Genomic DNA, 27,422 nt, shown 5'->3' on the forward strand with positions numbered 1-27,422 from the left:
CATATGCAGAAAACTGAAACTAGACCCCTTCCTTACACCTTATACAAAAATTACCTCATTAAACAATTAAACAGAAAATCTAAAACCATCAAAACCCTAGAAAAAAACCTAGGCAATACCATTCAGGAAATAGGCATGGGCAAAAAAGACTTTATGACTAAAACACCAAAAGCAATGGCAACAAAAGCCAAAATTGATAAATGGGATCTAATAAACTAAAGAGCTTCTGCTCAGCGAAATAAGCTATCATCAGAATGAACAGGCAACCTACAGAATGGGAGAAAATTTTTGCAATCTATCCATCTGACAAAGGTCTACTATCCAGAACCTACAAGGAACTTAAACAAATGTATAAGAAAACAAAACAACCTCATCAAAACGTGGGCGAAGGACATGAACAGACAGACACTTTCCAAAAGAAGACATTTATGTGGCCAAGAAACATGAAAAAAGCTCATCATCACTGGTCATTAGAGAAATGCAAATCAAAACCACAGTGAGATTCCATCTCATGCCAGTTACAATGGCAGTCATTAAAAAGTCAGGAAACAACAGATGTGGAGAGGCTGTGGAGAAACAGGAACACTTTTACACTGTTGGTGGGAGTGTAAATTAGTTCAACCATTGTGGAAGACAGTGTGGTGATTCCTCAAGGATCTAGAACCAGCATTCCCATTACTGGGTATGTCCCCAAAAGGATTATAAATCATTTTACTATAAAGACACATGCACACGTATGTTTATTGCAGCACTATTTACAATAGAAAAGACTTGGAACCAGCCCAAATGCCCATCAATGATAGACTGGATAAAGAAAATGTGGCACATATATACCGTGGAATACTATGCAGTCATAAAAAAGAATGAGTTCATGTTCTTTGCAGGGACATGGATGAAGCTGTAAACCATCATTCTTAGCAAACTAACACAGGAACAGAAAACTAAACACTGCATGTTCTTGCTTGTAAGAGTGAGTTGAACAATGACAACACCTGGACACAGGAAGGGAGATATCACACACCGGAGCCTGTCAAGAGGAGAGAGAGCATTAGGACAAATACCTAATGTATGTGGGGCTTAAAACCTACATGACAGATTGATAGGTGCAGCAAACCACCACGGCACATGAATACCTATGTAACAAACCTGCACGTTCTGCACATGTATCCCAGAACTTAAAGTATAATAATAAAAAAAGAAAGAATATCATTAAAATTGATAAAAAATTATTCTCCTGGAAAAATCTGGATTCTATATACACAGAACACATACTAAGAATGTGTAAATGTAAATTGTATAAAGCAAAATTGTATCTCTTTCCACAGTATACTAAAAAGTTCAAGAAATGGCCAGAAAACTATTAGTAATAATATGAGAGTCTGAAAATATAAAAAATGAATTACTTTTCTCTATACTTGTTAAAATTAATTTTAAAAATGTAAAAATCCCACTTACAATGACAACAAAACATTACAGGTACGTAGGAGTAAATATAACAAGAACTAATATGAAGAAATCTAAACTTTTGAGAAAGCACCAACTGTAAAGTCTTGTGAAAACACCAATATGAAGACCTAAACCAATGAAGACTCATACAACATTTCTGCATGGAGTGACTTCAGTAATAACAATAATGTCAAATAGCTCCAAATAGATAACTCATTTTCAGTCAGAATGCTATTTTTTTTTTGAGGGGAGTGAGGTAAAATTAAAGTTCATATGGCAGAACATATTCCAAAAGAGCCAAGAAAACAATGAAAAAAGAGTAGAATAAGACATGTTTAATAGATACTCAAACTTTTCATATACCCTGTATGATCAAAACAGTATATGACATTTTTATCCTAATTGCCTCACTTTACAAAACTGTAATATTACCAATATACTGTGTGTCTGCTTGTGTATTTTATTGTCTATATATGTGTTTATGTACTTTATACATAAGCTGATAAGCAACTTCAGCAAAGTCTCAGGTTACTGAACATCTGTGATTTATACCTGAAAAGAATAAATCACAATAAATCACTGGATTTCTTGATCCACCTGGAACTCGTTTTGGACCCTTGGAGGGCAATGTTGCCCCTGTTGAGAATGCACAATTTAGTGGAAAAAGAATAGTTGATTCTACAAATGTTGCTGATATAATTTGGTATCTGTCAGGAAGGAAAAAAAGTGAAACCTCTGTTCATAACAAAATGGATTAAATATTTAATTATAAAAAAGAAATAGAAAATAAAAATTGTAAAATAGAAAAAATTAAATGAATATAAATATGTGTACCACAGTAGTCAAGAAGACTATTTATTTATTTATTTATTTATTCAACTTTCTTTAAGATTCAGCAAATACATGTGCAGGTTTGTTACCTGTGTATATTGTGTAATGCTGAGGTTTGGAATATGAATGATCCTGTCACCCAGGTAGTGAGCACAGTAGCCAATACATAGATTTTCAGCCCTTGTCCTCCTCCCTTCTTCCCCTCTCTTCTTGTCTCCAGTATCTATTGTTTCCATCTTTATGTTCATGTGTACCCAATGTTTAGCTCCCACTTGTGAGAACATGCCATATTTGGTTTTGTTTCTGTGTTAATTAGCATAGGATAATGGCCTCCAGCTGCATCCGTGTGACTGTAAAGGACATTTCATTCTATTTAATGGCTGAGTAGTATTCCATGGTATATATGTACCACATTTCTTTATCTAGTCCACTACTGGTGGGCACCTAAGTTGATTCCATGTCTTTGCTATAGTGAATAGCACTGCGATGAACATATGAATGCATGTGTCTTTTTGGTAGAATAATTTTTGAGTATACACGCATATGGTAATGGGATTCCTGGGCCAAATGGTAGTTCTACCTTTAGTTCTTTGAGAAATATCCAAACTGCTTTCCACAGTGGCTGGACTAACTTACATTCTCACTAATTGTGTATATGCATTCCAAAGAGACCCTTTAGAAAGCCCAGAAGTTACCGAGGATAAGGCAGACACATTTGACTAGATGAAATACATTTTTGTATAGTAAAATGTACCTTCATTTAATTTACTTCATTTCAGTTAACAAATCTTTGATGAGCATCTACTATGTGTGACGCACTTTTCTAAGCACTGGAGATTCTGCAGTGAACAGAGTCCCTTAGAGTTTACATTCGTGTGGGGGAGAAAGTCAGTAAACAAAAATAAATATATGATGTCAGGTGATAAATGCTAGGAATAAAGATACACCAGGGCAAAGAGATAGAGAATGGGTGGTACTGTTTTAGTTAGGGTAGTCAAATTTAAGCATATTTCTTAAAATAATCAAGTAGTGCATATGTTTGAGGGGGAGTGTTCAGGCTGATTCTGAAGCAAGAACATGCTTGGCAGGCATGAGGAGAAATGAGGAGGCCAGTGTGGCTGCAGCAATGGAAGGGAGATGGAGAGTGGGTGATGAGGCTAGAGGAGAAGTCAGAAGCTAGATACTGTAAGGCCTTGAAGGCCATGATAAGAACTTTCATGAAGCTGGACGTGGTGACTCAGCCTAATCCCAGCACTTTGGGAGGCTGAGGCGGGAGGGTTGCTTGAGCCCAGGAGTTTGAGACCAGCCTGGGCAACATAAGACCTCATCTCTACCAAACCTAAAAAATAAAAATTAGTCGGGCATGGTGGCATGCATTTGTAGTCCCAACTACTCAGGAGGCCAAATGGAAGGATTGCTTGAACCCGGGAGGTTGAGGTTGCAGTGAGCTGTGATCTTGCCAGTGCACTCGAGCCTGGGCAACAGCTCGAGACCCTGTCTCAAACAAACAAACAAAAAACAATTTTCAACTTTTACACTGATGGGGGTTGGTCTTTGGAGAGTTTTGAGTAGAGAAGTCACCTCATCTGATTTACATTTTGAAAGCACGATTCTGTTGGGAGTGGGGAGTGAGATTGAGAAGCTCAGTTTGGAAGCAGGCACAGCGATGCAGGTGAGATATGACAATGGTTTGGACTTCTTGATGAAGGAAATGAGTAGTAGTCAGATTCAAGATATAATTTTAGGGTACAGGTTGATTAATTGGATGTAGAGAAAGAATGAGTAGATTGGGAAAACATATTTTCAGCACAAATGGCAGATAACAACTTAATATGCAAAATGCATAAAACTGAGTAAGACAAAGGGCAAACCACCAGTCTGAAAAGCAATTAAATCACAGGAGAGAAAATTCAAAATACCGTTAAACTTATGAAAAAATGTTCAGTCTCACTAGTAGTCAGGAAAATATAATTAAAGGAACAGTTAGATATCACTTTTCTCAATAGACAAAGATTAAAAATAGCTACCGCTTGCAGCACCAGTGCAAGTATGGGGAAGATAGGATTCTCATATATTCCTGTAGGAATGTGAATTATTACAAATTTTGGGAAAAGTAATTAGGTAATATCCATTAACATTAAAATACACATTTCTTTTGATCTGGCAGTTCTACTTCTGGAAATCTATCCTAGAGAGATAAAATTCTGATCATATATAGAGATGTTTATTGCAGTATCATCTGGCAATGGCAGAATCATTTAGCCAAAGGCAAAAGGCTGGAAACAAACTAAATGTCTATCTTTAAGGAAATGGTTGAATAAGCAGCAATTCATACACACTACTGGATGCTATGCTATTAAAATGTTAGATTGATGTGTTGTTGTCCATGATGTATTGTTAGTTGAAGAAAACAAGTTGCAGAATTATGTATATAGTTTGACCCCATTTTTAGAAAAAAATTCCTACATATACTCATATTTGCATACATTTTTATATAAACATGGATTAAGATGTGGAGAGATTTATAGAAAGTGAATACTGTGAGTTTTTAATTTTTGAAGAGAGAAACTTAATAAAGATTTAAATAGAAAATTTATTGAGACCTAGCTTACAATGTGTATAATCTGTGGTACGGCATCTCAAGTTTGACTTCCCCGTCTTGGCAAGTGCTCAAGCTTCTGGATGATGATAGATAAGAGTGTCTTTATTCCTGAAACACTAGGATTACAGGCTTGGATTTCTTCAAAACCACAATTGGAACTTCTCAAGTAGAGTGTAGGAACACTAGTTTTTTTTTTTTCTATTCCTGATTGTTTTTAAGGGGGAAAGTAAAGGAATCTCATCAAATATAAAACTGAATATTTTGATCAATTTTTCAGCTTATTCTTTTGTACCTTTGGATCCTGTTTTTCCTTTTATATCTTGTCCCCTTTCCCAGTTCCCTGTATTCACTTCCTTGATATGTCAGTTATAACCTAGGGTGAGAGATATTTAGGGGAAAATGGGAAATTGCATTTTTTTATTTTTATTTTTTGAGATGGAGTCTCACTCTGTTGCCCAGGCTGGAGTGCAGTGGCACGATCTCAGCTCACTGTAACCTCTGCCTCCCGGGTTCAAGCAATTCTCCTGCCTCAGCCTCCTGAGCAGCAGGGACTACAGGTGTGCGCCACCATGCCTGGCTAATTTTTGTATTTTTAGTAGAGACAGGGTTTCTCCATGTTGGCCAGGCTGGTCTTGAACTCCTGACCTCATGATCCACCTGCTTTGGCCTCTCAAAGTGCTGGGATTACAGGCATGAGCCACCACGCCTGGTCAGGAAATTGCATTTTTAATGCAATACTAACTCAGGGAGTCTTTAATTGGGATAGGAGCTGCATTAACTGATTTTACATAAATTGTCTGTTTCCTAATATTTTGTGTTTCTCATTCAGTTTCATTATCTCTAAACTCACCTTTCTGCTTTTCTTTCCTATGTTCTGCTCCTAAATGAAAAACGACTAATTGAATTGACTTCCATTCCATTCTTGTGAACAGGACATTTGACATTTGTATTAGTTTATTTGCAAAACAAAATTTATTATTGATTTCTTAAGGTAAGTTTCACATTCCTACTTTTATATTGCCACTATCTTAGAAGTACATATTTATGTATTTTCTTAAAATTTTCATCATTTTGTTAAACGGTGTCATTTTGATAGCTTGTCCTTTTTCCTTTCTTTTTTTGGGGTCCTTTAAGATTTCCACATCTGTATCTTTACAGGAGGGCTAACAATTGCTTTAAATTTGTCAGTTTTTCAGTGGCCTTTAGAAAATGGTCCACAAATTTTTTTTTTTGAGACGGAGTCTTGTTCTGTCACCCAGGCTGGAGTGCAGTGGCCGGATCTCGGCTCACTGCAAGCTCCGCCTCCCGAGTTTACACCATTCTCCTGCCTCAGCCTCCCGAGTAGCTACAGGCGCCCGCCACTTTGCCCGGCTAGTTTTTTTGTATTTTTTAGTAGAGACGGGGTTTCACTGTGTTAGCCAGGATGGTCTCGATCTCCTGACCTCGTGATCCACCCGTCTCGGCCTCCCAAAGTGCTGGGATTACAGGCTTGAGCCACCGCGCCCGGCCACAAAATTTTTATAGTTGGAGTATTCTATTGTATGATTTACTTGCCTTCAAAGACCTAGTGGGAGCACAAATGTTTTGACCCTAAGTTAGAAGTTATGGAGAAGATACAGGAAGGTTTCTTTTTTTTTTTTTTTTTTTTTTTTTTTTTTTTTTGAGACGGAGTCTTGCTCTGTCGCCCAGGCTAGAGTGCAGTGGCCGGATCTCAGCTCACTGCAAGCTCTGCCTCCCGGGTTCATGCCATTCTCCTGCCTCAGCCTCCCTAGTAGCTGGGACTACAGGCGCCCGCCACCTCGCCCGGCTAATTTTTTGTATTTTTTAGTAGAGACGGGGTTTCACCGGGTTAGCCAGGATGGTCTCGATCTCCTGACCTCGTGATCCGCCCGTCTCGGCCTCCCAAAGTGCTGGGATTACAGGCTTGAGCCACCACGCCCAGCCAGGAAGGTTTCTATAGATCTATCTCTTCTGAATTCTTGCTTCAGTGGGACATACACACAGATATGGAGTCAGCTGAGCTGGGTTGCTGAAGCCTATCTATTGTTTTTTAGTAATTGCCTTGACAGGGTCCCTGCTTCTTACCAGAAATCTGAGAGAAGTCGCATTAGTCATACCCTTCTAAAACCTAGTAGTGGCGGGGCACAGTGGCTCACGCCTGTAATCCCAGCACTTTGGGAGGCTGAGGCGGTGGATCACCTGAGGTCAGGAGTTTGAGACCAGCCTGGCCAACATGGTGAAACCCCGTCTCTACTAAAAATACACAAATTAGCTGGACTTGGTGATGCACCCCTGTAATCCCAGGTACTCAGGAGGCTGAGGCACGAGAATCGCTTGAACGCAGGAGGAGGAAGTTGCAGTGAGCCAAGATCATGGCACTGCACTCCAGCCTGGGTAAAGAGTGAGGAAAAACAAACAAACAAACAAACAAACAAAACAACCTACTAGTTAGCTGTCAGATGGACCACAGAGGCTGAAAAAAATGACATGAGTATGATGAAAATCTAATATTTTTAACTATGAAAATCTTTCTGGTCAAAAATTTTCACTGATAACAGCATAATGTGTGTAAAAGATATGCCAGCTAAGGCTGGTAAAATCTCTAAATGTGTATTTTCCGCAGATGACAAAAGCAATTTACAATATTAAAATCCATGTTCAATATCTGTCTTCCATCCTCTTCTCTCTCACTCCCTCTCTCTGGCAACTTGGTTTTGCTAAACCTATGCAGTTCATCAAAGACCTGAGGATTCTGTGACTTTTAAAATTAACATAGGCTTCCATACCTGTGGCAGGGCTGTGAGAACACAGTAGACAGCCATACAGTGGATTAGATTGTGCTAGAAATTGTGGAGATACTCTTTTAAGGTTGTGGTTGGGTAGCCTGAAATATTTATGAAACATTTTACACTTTGGGCAGAGACTAATGTCTGGTTTCTCTCCTTTTTTCATCAAACATCTCTGAGGAATAGCATATCAGTATGGAAAGATTCCTTGGAAGACATTTAGTTAGTCCAAAGAATTCGATAACTAGAATTATAAACTCTCAGGAAGTCTATTTGGAAGGGACCATAAAGATAATTTATTCCAATTACTCAGCTGTTTCCTGAGTCTCCTCTGTGGCATTCTCACTGAATGAGCCTTAAACTCTTGCTTAAACTCTTTGGGCCTCTGCTTCTCCTTATTACAAAGATAAAATTTGTTACTTTGTACCTTCCATTCACTGATCTCATTTCTTTGGCGCTATACAAAATATTCTAATCCCTTATGAACTTTCACCTATTTGAACGTAATTCTCTTTGTTTCCTCATATTTGACTTCCCAGGGGAATTCTGCAACTTCCTGCTCACTTGAGTCTTTCTCTCCTGAAGGCATTTAGTTTATCCACATCCCATGATTGAGCTGAATGTAATATTCAGGGTGTGGGCTAACCAGCACAGAATTGAACAGTAAAAAGTAAAATTTCTAAAAATGATTATTTTAAAATAGACTAAAATAAATTAACTCTTTTGGTTGTTTGAAAGGCACATCTCACAGCTACTTACTTGTATCTCTATATTCTTCCTGCTTACCTTCCTTCTCCTAGCTACCTTCTTTGGAATGTACTCTTGAGAAGTTCATTAGTCATCTCCAAATACCAACTACAGTGTTCTTTCAGTCCTTATTTTCCTTGAAGTTTCAGCTATCCTTTAATCATTCATTTTTTCTCAAAACTCTAATCTTCCTTAATTATGGGAACATTCCACTATACAGGTTTTCCTTATGTCTTCCTATCCCTTAGTTAAATTTCTTCAATATGTTACATATAACAAACTCAGTCCTTGGACTTCTGCTTTTGTTAGTCCTGTACTTTCTGCTTTGAAGAACTCACTCTTATTGCTTGTACTCATCTAATTCCAGATATCTCTTGAATGACAAATGTTATTGCTTTTCCCCTTAAAACAACAATTTGTTATTCCCTCCCTGTCCCCCAAACTATTTCCTAGTTTGTTACCTAGTTTCAAAAGTTTTGAAACTATCATTTTTTTTTTTTTTTTTTACTTTTCCTTACTCCTATGCAGGCATCAGAAGTAGTGATTCTTTGAATTTTCTTCTATTTATTCTCTTTCCATTACTTACTCCAAGTACTTCTTAATTAGATTTACTACCTATGATGTTTCTTTTTTTAATCTTATTTTTCACAATCACAAGAGTAACTATTTTTAAAATGATACAACCTTATTCATTTCACTCTGTGTCTCAAACTTTGTGGAAAGCTTCCAGCTGCCTGAAGAGGAAAATATAAATTCCTGGCTTGTTTTTCAAATCCATTTATATTCTCCTTTTCAAACTGCCGTAACAGCAAAATTGCCTACTGCACCTGGAGCATGGCATGACAGCCTTTAACCCTTTGCCTTTCTTTTACTTGTAATTCACTCAGCATATCAATATCTTATCCATCTGCTGTGACATATCATATACCACTACTCCCTTCCCCAGGAAGTTATCACCTCTACTTTCTCATCCCACGATGGATTATGCTGTCCATCTAAACTATTTTTTGTAACTTAGATTTTACTTAAAAAATTGCCATGTATACATATATCACTATATATATTGTAAGCGACTTGATTGCAGGAGCTCTGACTTGTGTTTTTCTGTACACCCCTTATTGCTAGACCAGCGCCTTGCAAACATTAGGCCTGCCATGAGGAGTTACTGGTTGATTGGTTGGAGAGGCTATCATAGACATACTTGTCAAAGGATATTACTATATATTTCTTTAATTAAAATGTTTTACTTCAGAAAGTATCCAGTCTTTCTTGACGGAATCATATACATATTAACTTATACAACAAATATTTGGAAACTGAGGTTTGTGACTGAGAGATTAAAAAGGGTGACACTTCTGAAGAGCAGAATCTGGGATATGAAGATGAAAGGGATTTTATAATTATAATCTGTTTAGGCAATGGCTGGGATATGTTTTGTATCTGGAGGATGGGAATCATAATAATCACTTGTCTTATGGGCCTTTAAAAAACATATCCTTACTCTTCCGCTTTTTTGTTGTACTTCTTTCCTTTACTTGCCTTTGCCCTTTTTGAGGCTTTTGGTTTTTCACCACTGATTTCTGGTTCTCGCTTTCCTTTAACTTTGTCCTTTCCTTTGTCACCTTTTGTGTTTTTATCACCTTTTTCTTCTTTACCTGGATCTTTCTCTGCATCTCTCTCCTTTTCTTTATCATTATTTCCTTTATCCTCAGAACTCTCCTTCTTTTCTTGGGCTTCCTGTCCTTTTAGTATGCCTGACTCACGCTTCTTTAGTTGGGATTCCGGTGTTTCTGGTACGCTTGCTTCAGTGTTCTTTACTTGGGATTCTGGTCCTTTCAGTACACCTGCCTCACTCTTCTTTTCTTGGACCTCCTGTTCCTTTGGCACATCTGCCTCACTGTTCTCTCTTTGGCCTTCTTGTCCTTTTGGTACCTTCAACTCACTCTTCTCTACCTGGGCTTCCTGTCCTTTCAGTACAACTGACTCACTCTTCTTTACCTGGGCTTCTTGTCCCTTTGGGACACCCAACTCACTCTTCTTTACTTGGGATTCCTGTCTTCTTGGCACACGCATCTCATTCTTCTCTACCTGCGCTCCCTGTCCTTTCAGTACAACCAACCCACTCTTCTCTACCTGGGCTTCCTGTCCTTTCAGTACAACCAACCCACTCTTCTCTACCTGGGCTTCTTGTCCTTTTGGTACACTCGACTCACTCTTTACTTGAGATTCCTGTCTTCTTGGCACGCCCATCTCACTCTTCTCTACCTGGGCTTCTTGTCCTTTCAGTACAACCAACTCACTCTTCTCTACCTGGGCTTCCTGTCCTTTCAGTACAACCAACCCACCCTTAGTTACCTGGGCTTCTTGTCCTTTTGGTACACCTGACTCACTCTTCTTTACTTGGGACTCCTGTCCTCTTGGAACACCTGACAGACTCTTCTTTATTTGGGCTCCCTGTCCTTTTGGTACACTCATCTCACTGATTTTTAGTTGGGTTTCCTGTCTTTTTGGTATTCTAGCGTCACTGTCTATCTTGATCTCCATTCCTATCTTGTCTTTCTCTAAATCAGTGCCTTTTCCTTCTCTTTCTGGCTCCTTTATGTGTGTTGATTTCAAGGATTCAACAGAATTTGTAAATATGATGTCATTCTTTAGTGCTTCCTTGTTTTCTTCTCGGCTATTCTGAGACCTTGCAGTGCCTCCACTTTTTAGAATCTGGATTTTGGAACAAGATTTTTTTGCAAGTTCTTCATCCATGTAACCTGTTAATATAACTGAGCATACAACAAAAGGGCATGATTTAGATAGCAAGTATTTTCTCTTTATTTCTATTTTTTTCCCCCTTGATACTGGTTCCTTTTTTTGTCTTAAAACTGACAAACTGAAATTTTTCTGAATCTCAAGTTATCTAAAATGATGGCTCTCTATACATAAAATAATAAAAGTATCTATACAATTCTGGATTCTTTTCTTTTTTTTTTTTTTTTGAGACGGAGTCTTGCTCCGTTGCCCAGGTGGGAGTGCAGTGGCGCATCTGCGCTCACTGCAAGCTCCTCCTCCCAGGTTCACACCATTCTCCTACCTCAGCCTCCTGAGTAGCTGGGACTACAGGCGCCCGCCACCAAGCCTGGCTAATTTTTTTTTTTTCTATTTTTAGTAGAGACGGGGTTTCACCATGTTTGCCAGGATGGTCTCGATCTCCTGACCTCGTGATCTGCCCACCTCGGCCTCCCAAAGTGCTGGGATTACAGGCGTGAGCCACTGTGCCCAGCCAAATTCTGGACTATTTTCAATAATTTGGAAGACTAATGAGAGAAAAGGAAATGTATTGTAAATGAACTGACATTTGTTCAGTGGATTATGGCTAATGAATGCTTAGTGGCTAACAGAGGATGTATTCTGAAAAGAAATAGAATTTATTTTAAGGAAAAATTGTGGGAGGAAGCAATAATTATATTTCTCAAGATAGAAAAAGGAAACTCAAATATGCTTTCCATATTGAATAAAAGCATATCTTATTATGCAGTACTAGCTGATAATTACTAAGTGCTTATCACACACCAAGTACTCACTGTTCTAAGCACTTTGTGTATTAAATCATTTGATACTCACAACAACCAGGTAGGGTATTATTAACCTCATTTTACAGATGAAGAAACTGAGGCACAGAATGCTTAAAGGAATGTGAATAAGGTTATGTAATCAGTAGGTAGTGGAGCTGGGATTTGAACCTGAGTGGTCAGACTCCAGAGTTTGGTTTTGATCATTACCATAGACTGCTTCTTGCAATATCTGCAAACTCTGCAAAAATTTCAGGTCCTTTGATCGTGTTCGGGTAAATTAGCTGTTATGTCTCAATTCCTGTGTGATTTAACAAACTTGAATTTATTAGCTTCTGCTAGGTATTTTTTATTTGCTTTTTTTTTTTTTTTTTAAGTAATATGGTTCCTTAAATTAGGTAAAAGAAATATCTGAGCCACCAAGGAGTTGTGTGAGTTCTTGCCATGGAGCAGAGGCATGTCTTGCTTTGAGGAAATCTAATATTTAATATTTAGTATGGTAGAAATAATACTTATTATAAAAGCTGAATCAGAAGACTTAGGCTGGGAGCGGTGGCTCACACCTGTAATCCCAGTACCTCGGAAGGCCGAAGTGGGTGGATCACTTGAGGTCAGGAGTTGGAGACCAGCCAGGCCAACATGGTGAAACCCTATCTCTACTAAAAATACAAAAATTAGCCAGGCATGGTGGCGCACACCTGTAACCCCAGCTACTCGGGAGGCTGAGGCAGGAGAATCACTTGAACCCGGAAGGCGCAGATTGCAGTGAGCTGGGATCGCACCACTGCACTCCAGTCTGGGTGACAGAGCAAGACTCCATCTCAAAAAAAAAAAAAAAAAAAAAAAAGAAAAGAAGAAGACCTAGGTTTACTATTTCTGCTATCTGGGTTTAATGGGTTTATTAAGGTAAATCGGTTAATCCTCAAAGACTCACTGTTTTTATATTTAGTTTGATCTGCTCACTTTGTAGAGTTTTTAAATATTATAGACAAATGTTAAAGGAACATAGCCTTTGGAGACAGACTGGTTCAAATCTTGCCTCCCACACCTGCCTAGCTGGGTGACCTTTGGCAAACTTTACTTTCTGTCTGTAAAATGGGGGCAATAGTAGTAGCTACCTCAAAGAGGTGTTATGAGATTAAATAATGTTATCTAAATAAAAGCACTCAGTACAGTGCATGGGACATAATAAGCAGTCAATAAATATTGGCCGTTACTACTTCCCAATGAGATAGTACAGGAAAAATCTCTCTAATTCAATCAAGACAAGGCATTCTTACTTTCCAACAAATAATTTACATGAGTGGTTGATTGTATTACAGGAACATTTCTTTTTTTTCTTTCTTTTTTTGTTTTGAGACGGAGTTTCGCTCTTATTGCCCACACTGGAGTGCAATGGCACGATCTTGGCTCACTGCAACCTCCGCCTCCCGAATTCAAGCGATTCTCCTGCCTCAGCCTCCCCAGTAGCTGGGATTACAGGCATGCGCCACCACACCCGGCTAATTTTGTATTTTTAGTAGAGATGGGGTTTCTCCATGTTGGTCAGGCTGGTCTTGAACTCCTGACCTCAGGTGATCCACCTGCCTTGGCCTCCCAAAGTGCTGGGATTACAGGCGTGAGCCACCACCCCCGGCCAATTACAGGAAAATTTTCTTGCTTAAAAATGAATTATGGGACTTTTTCGTTTTTTACATTTAGGGTTTGACATTTGAAAAATTGGCATACACATAACTTCAGAATTTTATCAATTATAAAAATGAGGCACACCTGTATTAGGTAAGAAACTATAAATCAAAAGGGTTGTTGTAGTTCAGTGTTTTATTATTTTCAGCTGTTGACATCTAAATAAAAATAACATTAGGAAAATTGCTGTAATGTTTTCTGAACCTTTTTGTATATTTCCCCCCTTACAGTCCTTCATTAAAATATGGTACTGACATTTTATTCTAGACAATCAATTTTCAATTTCCTAATGAAAATCAGTGGTAATATATTTCAAGCATTGCTAAATTGAGAAAAATAGTTCAGAATATTTTGATCTTCGACAGTGCTACCAGTGGACACTGTTTTGTTTTGTTTAGGGGTATGGTGGTGTGGAATGGTAAGATCATGCTTTTCCATGGAAGCTTCCAACCTTAAGAATTTCATGGAATGTAATCCTCACATAAGCTGATTTTTCTTAAGTTATGAATATTTTTAGTTTTACTATCTCTTGGGGGTGATTATTTGCTATTGTGTGTACTACTTCATGACTCATTTTAACCTAAATTTACCTTCTAAATTATGTAGGTTTTGTAAACCAAAATTAAGTATTATAGGATTTCCTGAAGCACCCAGTGTTTATTCTAGCTGCACCTTTCCTAATTTCACAGAATTAAAAAAAAATTGTTCTTTCTCCCACTACACTGAAAAATATCTCTAGTTACTTCTAATAGAATCTTCATACCCTTATTTTAATATATTTGCTGTCATCTTTTAAATCTTGTATTTAATTAACATAGATTAGATTTACAGGATTTATTTTTGAGGAATCCAGCTATCCCATAAAGTGAGGTTCACTTTTATTTCAAGTTTGCATTGCAAAAGTAAGCCACAAATCATTATTCCACCACATTCTAAGTTCTTTTCTTCCTTCTCCCAGATTTCAAGATAGTTTATACATGTTTTCCTTCTCTTGGACCTCATAATCATCCTACACTTACAGTGTAAATCTTCATAATGTAAAGACTTGGAAGCCCTGGCTGCAAGTACATTTATTGCAGGCAGTAGCCCATACTACAAAATTTTAATACAATCCAAAGATTTAATCAAGACTTTGGGGATCATCATAATACATTCAAGCTGATTAAAAAGTAATTATTACAATTTTTAAATTGGATTAATTTTTGTTAAAGCTAAAAAATATCATGAAATAGCTATCACATTAACAATTCTATCTAAATGATACTTAATGTAGAAAATAGAATGTGGGCTTTATTAGGAAACTAATCTTAGGTTCTTAATCCAGTGGTTAGCAGGAAGAGCACAATTGGATCTAGACCGTAAAAGATCTCTTCAGTATCAGAGGGATGAATCATTATAGTTCTCAGGCTATGAATTACATTTTAAAATATCATATACGTATTAGTTGAATGAGGAAGTGAGAAATAAGAGACTCAGTTTGCTGGGATGATGATGTTTGTTGGTTTAATCTGTCTTAAACCTTTCTTTGAACACTGAATTAAACCTTAACCTCTTTTTTCTAAAAATATCAATTGGGGCCAGATGCAGTGGCTCACACCTGTAATCCCAGCACTTTGGGAGGCTGAAATGGGAGGATCACTTGAGGCTGGGAGTTCGAGGCCAGCCTGGGCAACATAGTGAGACCCCCATCTCTATTTTTTAAAAGAAATAGAAAAAAAAATCAATTGGGAAGAATATGTTTGAAAGATTATATCAATAAGAATGTATCTTTTACAAAAAATTTTTTAAAAAGATTAAATGGATTTTTCTCTGGCAACTTAAAAAATTAGTATTCATTAAAAATTTATTACCTCTGGGAAGAAACTTGGCCTGTGATCCCTTCTCAGAGCCCTTGTATTAGTCAGGGTTCTTCTGAGTCAAGTTGACATATAACATCAATCATCAGAGCTCACGTTTTCCTTTTTTTTTTTCTTTTTTTTGGTAAGAGAAACTCACAAGATCACAGTCCTATCACTTTTTCTATGTGAGGAGAGCATTTGAGGGATGTTGACACATTATGATTATTCTGAATGCCTACTGTTTCTTGTACCATGAGTCAAAAGAAATTAATTTCCCCGGCTGGGCACGGTGGCTTGCGCCTGTAATCCCATCACTTTGGGAGGCCGAGGCGGGTGGATCACCTGAGGTCAGGAGTTCGAGACCAGCCTGCCCAACACAGTGAAACCCTGTCTCTATTAAAAATACAAAATTAGCCAGGCATAGTGACACACGCCTGTAACCCCGGCTACTTGGGAGACTGAGGCAGTGGAATCACTTGAACCCATGAGGCGGAGGTTGCAGTGAGCCAAGATCGCACCATTGCACTCCAGCCTGGGTGACAAGAATGAAATTTGTAAAAAAAAAAAAAAAGAAATTAATTGCCCCTTTCAACTTCATCTCTCTGCCTTCCTCTCCCTCCAAACCCACTCTCTTTCTAGTGTGAACTGAGAAAGAAGAATGAGGCTTAAACATGATTAAATATAAGGACGTATTTTGTGTTCGTGTCAATGTTTGGAATGTTTGAAATGCTTGAAACGTGTCTCACTAGGTTTAAGTCTTATTTGCTTCTTTTGATCATGTATTTACAGAATTAAAAGTTATTATTTTGCTTTGTTTTGTATGGTTTCCTTGCTTGAAGAGCTGAGCCATATATTAAATAATCCCAATAGAGAGAAATCTGAATCCAGAAAACAGTTAAAAAAGTCAAACACATTGATTTAAATGTGGTCTTCTATTTTTAAAAGGATCCTTTTGTGTACATTTAATTATCCAGCTTTTCTGTAGATGTATATTTGTATTTACAAACATTCCATCAAGTTTCATGACTAATCACAAAAAATGCATTTATGATTCAGTGTAGGAGGCAATGTGTTAGTATGGGAAGGGTGTGTATTTTGGAGATAGGACATCTTGGGTTTAAATCCTGACACCAATGTTTACCAAGTCTTTAACCTTGGGTAAATATCTGAGTTAGTTTCCTAATCTGTAAAATGGGGAATAATAATAGCTACCAGGCAGGGATATGGTAAGAATAAGAGATGCTACTTTTGTAAGTGCCTAGCACAGTGTACAATACATAGTCAATACTCAATACCTACTGTCTTTCAAAGGTAAAGTTATTTAGAAGGCAATAGAAAGTAGATGGGATTTTGTTTTTAACTAGTTTTTTTTCCCCTATTAATATGATTCAGAGGGACTTCACCTATAACTAAAAAAGAGTTCTAAATTCCCAGCAAAGAACTAATGGAATTCAGAAACCAATCTTCCTTTCATTATGTTTTGCTGAGAATCAGGGAGGAGATTCTTTTTCACAGCCTAGAAGATGGACAGAAATTGTGGCACCCTTTCATATGAACTTCATCTCTTCTACAGCAATCTCTTAAAAAGTAGTTCTTTAAAAACTTGGGGCCTGGCACAGTTGCTCACACCTGCAATCCCAGCACTTTGGGAGGCCGAGGCAGGAGGATCACTTGAGCCCAGGAGTTCAAGATCAACCTGGGCAACATAGAGAGATCCTGTCTCAAAAAGAAAGGGGGGGAGAAAAACCTTGGAAGTTTCTGGAAGATAGGAACATTCAAATTAGCCTTAGAAGCACAGGTCTCTATTTTGGGAGTAGAAACAGACAGGTCACAAAAGAATTATAATAAGCAATGTAAAATATCAGAGTTGAGAAGAGATATGGAACTTACCCACAGGAGTCAGTGCTAAAAACAAAACACAAAAGAAAGATCAGTGGGGATTTTCTAACTCAAGAAGAACCCACCTTCCAATAGTATCCTTCCTAGGTGAATTTAGAAACAGGACTTGGAGGGAACATAAAACTCTCTGTTTCATCCTCAGGAGTGTTGCTGGCCAATGCTCCACATCCCACTCCACACAGAGGATTGTCTTTAGGATGCCATTTAGTTAATATAGGGATTTGAAATCTTGGGTAGGTAATATCAATTCTACTGAAATTCAAACTATTGCATTTCCTTCCTTTCTTTGTTCTTTCATAAGTCTTTCACATGTCTTCTGCAAAACAGTTTTTTGCTCACTGTTCTGGTCAGTTTGAAAAATGTGTATTGTTGGTCAATTACCAAAATCACCTCTCATCCTGACACATACTCTTTTTGTCAACCTTAGAGGATTTTCTTTTTTATTAAAAATTATTAGTTGCCAGATTATAGCACAGAGGAACTAGGCTCTGTTGTGATAGATTAGCTGGGAATATATGCTACCAAAAATCTTTGGTAGTAAATAAGTAGAATCAAACACAAGGCCATTATACTTTGTTACAAAAGGAAAATAGATAAGAAGAATTAAAACTGAAATATGAGGAAATCACTTATTGAAGAAATTTTGACTGCTCTAAGGTAGAACATTTGGGAAAAAGAATGTAAAGGTCCTAGGCATAGAAATAGGTAAGGCAAGGAAATGATCCAAACTTACTGATTTTTCCAGAACTGTCCACTGAAAGAGACAAAGGCAAACACATCAGTAGGTACTGGGCTTTCCTGTCTTCCCAGTCCCTAAGCTTCTGCATTGAGTGGGATCATCTGCGTCATTAACAACTAAATTTCATTTATTTAAATGTGAAGAAACTTCATTTCCCCTCCCCCTTCTCTTTGCCTAGTGTAGTTTACAAAGACCTTGTGATAAGCTACTTTAAATCACCTTTACTTATCATTGACCATTAGCAATTTTGTCTAGAATGTCAAGATTACAATTTATAAAATATAGGACATATAATGGTCTTGCTTAGAAGATGTGTGCTAACATTATTTTTTGACAGTGTTTGATACGAGTTTTTTAAAAAATATATTTCTTTGAGACAGGGTCTCAGTCTTCCAGGCTACAGTGCAGTGGCACGAACATGGCTCACTGCAGCTTCCACTTCCGGGGCTCAAGCGATCCTCCAGTTTCAGCCTCCTGAGTAGCTGGGACTACAGGTGAATGCTACCACACCCAGCTAATTTTTAAATATTTTTTTTGTAGAGACAGAGTTTCACCATGTTGCCCAGGCTGGTCTGGAACCCTGCGCTCAAGTGATCCACCTGCCTTGGCTTCCCAAAGTACTGGGATTACATGTGTAAGCCACCATGCCTGGCCTGGTGTGAAATATTTAAGGTAAAGTTGTTACCAAGTACTGAAATATAGGTATATCTTTTTTGTTGATGTTATTTGATAAACCTACATAGAAAGCACAAAATAGGCTGGCACAGTGGCTCATGCCTGTAATCCCAGCACTTTGAAAGGCTGTGAGGCAAGCGGACGGCTTGAGCCTAGGAGTTCAAGACCAGCCTGGGCAACATAGTGAGACCCCCGTCTCTGCAAAAAAAATAGAAAATAATTAGCTGAGTGTGGTGGCATGTGCCTGTAGTCCCAGCTGCTCAGAAAGCTGAGGTGGGAGGATTGCTTAGGAAGTCAAGGCTGCAGTGGGCCATGATCACACCAGGGCACTCTAACCTGGGTGAGTGAAACTCTGTCTTTAAAAAAAAAAGCACAAAATAATAAGAAAGCATGACATTGTAAGAAGCATAATACCAGGATTGTTTACCAGAGATAAATATGTGGAGTTAGGGTATTTAAACCATAGAGTGGGAGTTGGCAAAATATAGCCCATGGAATAAATCTAGTATGTTGGCTATTTTTGCATGTCCTGTGAGGTAAGAATGGATTTTACATATTTAAATAGTTGAAATAATAATAATAATAATAATAATATTTTGTGGCACATGAAAATTGTATGAAATTCAAATCTCAGTGTCTAAAATAGTATTTTATTGGGACATATCCATTGCCATTCTTTTATATATTGTCTATGACTGTTTTTGTGCTACAACAGCAGAGTTGAGTAGTTGTGACAGAGACTTTATGGCTTATAAAATTTAAAATATTTGGCTGGGCATGGTGGCTTATGCCTGTAATCCCAGCACTTTAGGAGGCTAAGGCAGGAGGATTGTTTGAGGCCAGGACTTTGAGACCAGCCTAGGCAACACAGCAAGACTCAGTTTCTACAAAAAGTAAAAAAAAGTTAGCCAAGCATGGTGGTACACATCTGTAGTCCCCGCTACTCAGGAGGCTGAGGCAGGACAATTGCTTGAGCCCAGGAGAGGAGGTTGTAGTGAGCTATGATCACACTACCGCACTCCAGGGTAGGTGACAGAGCAAGACCCTGTCTCAAAACAAAACAAAACCAAAAACAAACAAACCAAAAAACCACAAAAACCCAACAAACAAAAACAAACACAAAACATTAAAAATATTTATAGAAAAGATTTGCTCACCCCAGCCCTACAAGAAACTAATGTATTAAAAATACATTAGAAACTTACTAGTGTGAACTTGAGGTATTCCTGAAAATCAAAACAAGAAAATAGGTTAATGGTAACATTTTTGAACAGAAATACAGTTCTTTCCGACTCCCAATTTCCTAGTTCTTTCTTCTAGAGTACCATAACGACTTCTAGCAGAATACAATGAAATATGATGAGACAACAGATCCCTTAGTGTGTTATAAGAACCTGACACTTTTTACCACCTTTATGACTCTCACTGTGGTCCAACTTACTGTTGTCTCTCTAATTGAGCTCTCTGCTTTCACCCTTGCCTCCCAGTCAATTCCTAGTAGAGCAGTTAGCGGGACCCTTTTAAAGTGTCAGCAAGACTCTGGCTTAAGATCCACCAATGGTTCCCCATCTTGATTTAACAAAAGTCAAAATCACAACACTGACTTTCAAAGGTGGCCCTGGAAGATCTGTCCCTCCAAATCTCTCTTATAGCTTCTTTTATGTCACTTTTCATTCTGTTCCAGCTATATGGTTCTTGCTTTCTTGCTTTTCCTCAAATAGTCTGGAAATGTTCCTACCCTAGGGTGGTTTACTTGTTGTCTTCTCTGATTGAAATAGTTCCCCCTCAGATATTGCCTGGCTAATTCTCTCACCTATTTCATGTTCCATCTAGTAGTTCTAGCAATTGCTGAGAATGAGGCATTAAACTTTCCAACTGTAGTTGTGGGGTTTTCTGTTTCTCTTCAGTTCTAGTAGGTGTTTTTTTTTCCAGTGTGTTTCGAAGCACTGTTGTTTGGTGCATACATATATAGGATTTCTATGTCTTCTTGATGCATTGGTATTTTTATCATGATATAATGTCCCTCTTTCATCCCTGGTAAATTTCTTTGCATTCAGGTCCACTTTACCTGATATTAATGTAGCCACTTCTGCCATTTTTCTTTGAAAAAATTAATGTTTCATGGCATTTATTTTTCATTTTTTTTTAACTTTTATTGTTAAATTTGAAGTGACTTTCTTGTAGATAGGATATAGTTAGGTCATGTTTTTAATGTACTTTGGTAATCTTTTAAAAAAATTGGTGTATTTAGACCTACACAAAATAAATTCATGTGATTTGCCTGATTGTTATGAGAGGCAAGTCCCAATTCTTTCAAGGAAGGGAAGTCAAAAAAGGCTTAATCTCTGCAGCAGTAGTGGTCCAAGTTTAGATATAATAAACTTTATGGAGGAAAAGACGAAGATCAATCTTTCCTTTTTATCTTGAATTCTATTTTAGTGTTTTCTTTGTTTGCATTTTGCAGTCTGTCCCTTCTTCGGCTCCCATTTGCTACGTCTTCTCATTTTTATTATTTCTACCTTTTATCTTTTGGAGTTTTGTTTTGTGACCCCTGTGACTTCAGATTGTGATATAAACTTCTTAGTGTATTTTTCCGGTGGTCTTCCCAGCATATTTTGCCAGCATTATTTCTTGCTTCTCTTTTGCAACTTAACTCTCTAACCAGAAGAACAACTTGTTTTTGGTCCTTTCTATGTGGTTTCTTGTTTCTGTGGGCCTTTTATTTATTTAAAAGACAGAAAGAAAGGAAGAAGAAAGAACAAGCGAACGAACAAAAGAAAGAAAGAAGGACCCAAACTAAACCAAAATAGAAACCAAAAACAAAAAAGTGTCAGTACAAATAAAGGAATCGAGATGCTACCAGAGACCAGAGGAGACTGAGAAAGACAGTAGGAGCTTACTGGTTGCTATTGGACCATTTGCTAAAAATAAAATAAATTACTTTAAAAAAAATTATGTACTGAGTTCCTATTGAAAATCCACTTGGAACACCAGAAAATAGACCTTTGGGAAACATTAAATCTTCTAGGAATATGCTATCTCTTATTAAGCCAATTTTAACTCCACTTTAATTACTTAAATATCCAGGCCATTTTGAATGGCCCGTATGATGTGTTATGTGAGTGAAGGCCACTTTTTCCTAATGAAATAAAATATTTTTTTAAACATTCTTAATCTGGGTCACATTCTTTCAGGAGACTGGTTAATAGTTAAAGGTTACTAATTTTCATTATCTCTTCATCGTCTTTTTTTTTTTTTTTATTTTCTCTTCCTTTCAAATCTCTACCATTATACCAGCTCACTGTATTTTTTTTTTTACAGTACAGAAAGTTTATTTGTAATTATATTTAAAAATATTTGTAATGATAATTTTTCTATACTTTTTCTTTCTGATAATCTCAAATTTAATTAGAATGTTAAAGCTGACTTGGGAAATAATATATGTTAGAAGAAACCCTTCAGATATTTTAGGATACTGAAAAGCAGTAGAATTAAGAGAAAAGGAATTTATATGTTAGGCTTACATCTTGCTATGACTGAATGTTTATGTCCCCCTCAAATCTGTATGTTGAAGCCCTAATCTCTAATGTGATGGCATTTGAGGTGGCGCCTTTGGGAGGTAATTAGGTTATGAAGGTAGCGTCCTCATGATTGGGAGTAGCGCCCTTATAAGAAGAGACATGAGAGAGGTTGTTTCTGACATGTGAGGACACAACAAGGCAACGTCTGTAGGCCAGGAAAACCTCCCTCACCAGGAACAAAATCAGCTAGCACTTTGATCTTAGAACTCCCAGCCTCTAGACAGTGAGAAATAAATGTTTGTTGTTTATCAGTTTATTGTATTCTGTTATGGCAGCCTGAACGGACTAAGACACACCCTTTGCTAAAATACCAACAAAAAATAATGTGATTTTCTTTGGACATGGAGACAAAGGTTCTTACTAGCACATTTCCCAGAGGTATTAGAATAGGGCAGAGCAAGGATGTTATAATGACAAACAAGAAATCCTAAGAGCTTACATTTTCCGATCCTCTTCTATAGTCCTACATCTTTCATGGTGAATATCTTTAGAGCGCGAAAATGTAGTTGAGTTTAGCACCTTTTCTTTTTCTTTTCAGTTTTTATGAGAATTTAAAACTCTTCTAGAGTTAGTAATACTTATTTTAAGTTTTGCTTCTTTTACTTTTTTTCCTATTTCAGTCTTTAGTCTCAAAATATCTGTTCTATTCTTCACGGTTCATTATATTCTTCTTCTAGATTTCCATTACTAAGTTTACTTATTCCTTGCCTTACTGTGGCAGGGCAGGTCTCACTGACACAGGCCTCCGGAACAACAGTTTCAACACTGACTGAGGGGTTAAGTTAAATATTAAAAGCTGATAGAGCCAGGCTGGAATGTAACAAACCCACCAAGAGTTTGCCTAGGCCTTTCCTGGGCCTTGAAGCATGACAAGATTACGAAGGAATTCTTAACAGGACCCGTTTAGGATTAAAACAAGTTTATTGGGGGGTCTGAAGAAAATCCCGAGGCCTCCACAAACAAGTTTATTGGGGGTCTGAAGGAACTCCATAAACCTCCATGATTTAGCAGGAGACAAGATAAGGGTAATCACCCCAGCACCTGGACCCATTTAGATTAAGTAAATTTACTGAAGCTCCAGAGGAAGGTCTTCAGGACTCACTTCTCAGTCATAGATTAGAAGAAGTTAATCACTTATGTCTTTAGACGAATGCACACTTACACGTAGACATATAGCTTAGAAGGTATATCAGCTCTGGAAAATGTTGTAATTTTGAGTTGGTCTGGCAAAAATTTCTAGGCCTTCTCTCTGTACCCAGTTACATAAATAAAAACTGTCTTCTTTCCCAGTTCATCTGCATCTTGTTATTGGGCCATGAAGAAAAGCAGTCCGATTCTCCTACCTCAGCCTCCCAAATAGCTGGGATTACAGGTGTGTGCCATCCAGCTAATTTTTGTATTTTTAGTAGAGACAGGATTTTGCCATGTTGGCCAGGCTGGTCTCAAACTCCTGACCTCAGGTGATCTGCCTGCCTCGGCCTTCCAAAGTGCTGGGATTACAGGCATAAGCCACGGCGCCTGGCCAGGTCATATGTTTTTTTAAAGATCTGTATTGTCAATAAAAACTGGAGGCAAATTGGAACTGAGAAACATTTTTTTCTTTTTTAAGTTGCAGTGCTTGCAAGCTAGTCCTGTCTTCAGAAGAACTGGCTCACTTAATCAGAGACATAGCAGGAGTTTAAGGGGCATAATCTATAAAGTTAGTTTGCTGATTATTCTCATTGGTGGAAAAATAATTCTCCATCATGATTATATATTGGCAAGGGTCACAACACATTTGTATGACAGTGAAACAGCAAAATAACTAACATGAACTCTTTTTTTGTTTAAGGGACCTTTACCCATTCCTGCATGTAGGCTGGGACAATTTTAGAACACTGAGATAAAATGCAGAAACAGCAATCATGTAATTTTTGAAACTAACTGTGCGACTAAGGGGGAATTATGTAAACATTAATTATGTTTTGCTAAAGATTTATGGGAGCATTGTGACCTGACCAAGGACAAAGACATTCCCAACCTCCTGTGACTCTTGCTGGCACTCAGATCTCTGTGTTCCTCAGTCATCTCTTGATTTTAACTCCTGCGCATAGTTTCCCCATATCCCGCCTCCCATAGAAACCCTCCAGCCAGCCTGAAAGACATTAGAAGGATGGTACTTTAGAATGCTGGTTCTCCATCTTCTCTGTTTGCTGACTTTCCAATTCAATCTGCTTTTCATCCCAACAACCCTTGTCTCTCATGTCTGGCTTTTCAGCCGCAAGTAGTCAGACCTGGGTTTGGTTACTTAGATTTATATGTATCAATATTGTAAAAATCAGCACTAAAATTGTTTCCATTAGGAAGCCAGCAATGTAAAGCATATGAACTTAAGCCTTTATTTTAGGTTCCAGTGCTAAATGGAGCTATTATTAAATTTAAGAACATATAAGGCTTGTTGTCTGTCCCTCCCTCCTCCTCTCCCTCCTTCTCTCTCTGCCTTCCTTCTGGTTTTCTTTCCTTCTTTTTCACCTGCTGCCATCTTCAATTTATCTCATGATACAAGGTTTTTCTGACTGTCATGAGTAGTGTCAAATGCTCAGGCAAAATGGATGATTTGGCTAGGCTAACAAAGTGTTCATTTTGTAGTATCTGCATTTTTTTAGTGCATTTTCTTATGATTTTGAGGAAATTTTGCTGTCTCCCTACATTTCTATTTTGTTCCTTGTATTGTTAGTGCTTTTTCTTTTCTTTATTTAATTTTGTTTAAAAAAATCAAAATTGTTTTGTTGATTATTTTTAAATACTTTTAATTTCATTAATTTTTGCCTAATAAAAGTAGGACTTTTTATTATTGTTTCCTACTTTTGAGATTTTTCTCAATCATCTTGAGCTCATGTTTAGTTCATCTATCTTTATTAATGAATAGTTTCTATTAAAACCATTTACCCTAATAATTTCTCTCTAAATGATATTTTGGCTATATCCTAAGTGCTTTAAGTAATGATTTTATATTCACTTATTTCTCTATATTTGGTAATTTCTCTCACAATTTTGTTTGTAACCTGTGGATTACTTGGATGTATGCTTTTTTGTTTCTAAATATGTATATGTTAATATTTTTTGTTATTTATTTCTCTTTTGTTGCCTTGCGCTCAGAAAATGTGATTTCTGTTATGTTGAAGTGTACTTTGAAATTAGTTGAGGCTTGCTCTAGTTGAAGGAATTGGTGGTCAAGTTAATAACTTTTCCATCTGTGCTTGCTTGGTGGAATATTCAGTGTACATCACTAGATAAAGCTTTCTAAAATATGTCAAAGCCTCTCTAGCCTTACTAATTTTTGTGTTTTATTTATTTATTTTATGAGAGAAATGTTATTGAAATATCTTTCTTTAGTTACAGGTATCTTTGTTATTTTGTCAGTTTTTGTTTTATGTATTTAGAAAGCTATGCTATAAGCTCACAGCTTTCACTTATATTTTATCTGATATTTGCACAATTATATCAAGTTTTGTTTTGTTGTTAATTGCCTTTTTTTTTTTTTTTTTTTGAGACAGAATTTCGCTCTTGTCACTCAGGCTGGAGTGCAATGGTGCAATCTCGGCTCACTGCAACCTCTGCCTCCTAGGTTCAAGTGACTCTTCGGCTTCAGCCTCCCAAGTAGCTGGGATGCCAGGCATGTGCCACCACGCCTGGCTAATTTTGTATTTTTAGTAGAGAGGGGTTTCACCATGTTGGCCAGGCTGGTCTTGAACTTCTGACCTCAAGTGATCTACCTGCATTGGTCTCCCAAAGTGCTGGAATTACAGGTGTGAGCCACTGCGCCCAGCCAATTGCCTGGTATGTTTTAAAATTCCTTCATTAAATTTTTCTGTGTGTCACCTTATTTTAGGTATATTTCTTAATAGAGTTTAGCTATTTTTCTTATTTTTTTTACAGGAAAATAAAAAAATTTAAAAAGTTTAACTCTTTTAATTACATCTGAGAGTTTCTAGCTTTTAATCTATGAGTTTAATCTACTATTGTGTAATACTGTGTTAAGCGACATATTTAGACTTTTTTGACCCTCATTTTAAAAAAATTTGCATTTGCTTTCTCTTTTTCTTTTTTCTTGCTTTCTTGTGGATTAATATAGTATTCTTTCTTATTTTTATTTTCCCTATGGGTTCAGAAGGTGTATGTCACATTTCTATTATATTAATAGTTGTCTTTTATTTTTGCCCTAAATATTCAAATGTATATATTTAATAAGATGAAAAGTTAATCAGTACATCTGACCTTTTGTCAAATAATCTTAGTTCATAATCATTAGCCTTGTCTCTAAGGTTTTTTTTTCCTAAAGCTTTAGGTCTACTCATTTTAAAGCACACTAATATATTTCTCCTTCACTCTCTCCTTCCCTTTCTTTTCTTCCTGCATTTTTTTTTTTTTTTTTTCAGACAGGGTCTTGCCCCTAGACTGGAGTGCAGTGGCATGATCACGGCTCACTGCCGCTTTGACCTCCCAGGCTCGAGCAATCCTCCCACCTCAGCCTACTGAGTAGCTGGGACTACAGGCATGCACCACCACACTCAGCTGATGTTTGTATTTTTTGTAGAGACAGGATTTCGCCATGGTGCCCAGCTTGGTCTCCAACTCCCGTGCTCAAGCAATCCACCTGCCTTGGCCTCCCAAAGTGCAGGGCTTGTAGGCATGAGCCACTGTGCTCAGCCTCTTTCTGCTTCTTTTCCTTCTCCTTCTCTTCCTTCTCTTTTTCTTCTTTATAGTCAACATTTTAATTTACTATCAGGTTTTGTTGATTTGTTTTCTTACATATGTTTCTTGGTTCTAACTTCTTTTTGAGTTTTTACTCAAAAGTAAACTCCCTGAAGTATGTCCCTTTGATAATTCTTTCACTGGGGACCTGTGTTTAATGAGTTTCTACGCTCTTGAATATATGAAAATGACTTCATTTCATTCTTACTCATAAATGATAATTTGGCTGATTGTTATCATATGAGTTTATAGTAATTTTCCTTTGGTCTTCTGATGATATTGTTCTGTTGTATTATTT

General features: G+C 37.4%; 1 protein-coding gene across 1 annotated transcript in view; it reads right to left on the reverse strand.

The window, feature by feature from the left end:
• Positions 1-9,626: 9,626 nt before the first annotated feature.
• Positions 9,627-27,422, reverse strand: part of TSBP1 (testis expressed basic protein 1) — a 77,267-nt gene continuing 59,471 nt past the window's right edge. The window contains exons 19-22 of the mRNA XM_050786210.1: positions 20,015-20,035; positions 18,129-18,149; positions 17,387-17,401; positions 9,627-11,186 (exon numbers count right to left, since the gene is read on the reverse strand). Coding sequence (XP_050642167.1) covers positions 9,910-11,186; positions 17,387-17,401; positions 18,129-18,149; positions 20,015-20,035 — 1,334 coding nt within the window. The 3' untranslated portion in view covers positions 9,627-9,909. The remainder of the gene's footprint in view (positions 11,187-17,386; positions 17,402-18,128; positions 18,150-20,014; positions 20,036-27,422) is intronic.

Source organism: Macaca thibetana, chromosome 4 (genome assembly GCF_024542745.1).
Source record: "Macaca thibetana thibetana isolate TM-01 chromosome 4, ASM2454274v1, whole genome shotgun sequence".
Taxonomy (NCBI): Eukaryota; Metazoa; Chordata; class Mammalia; order Primates; family Cercopithecidae; genus Macaca; species Macaca thibetana.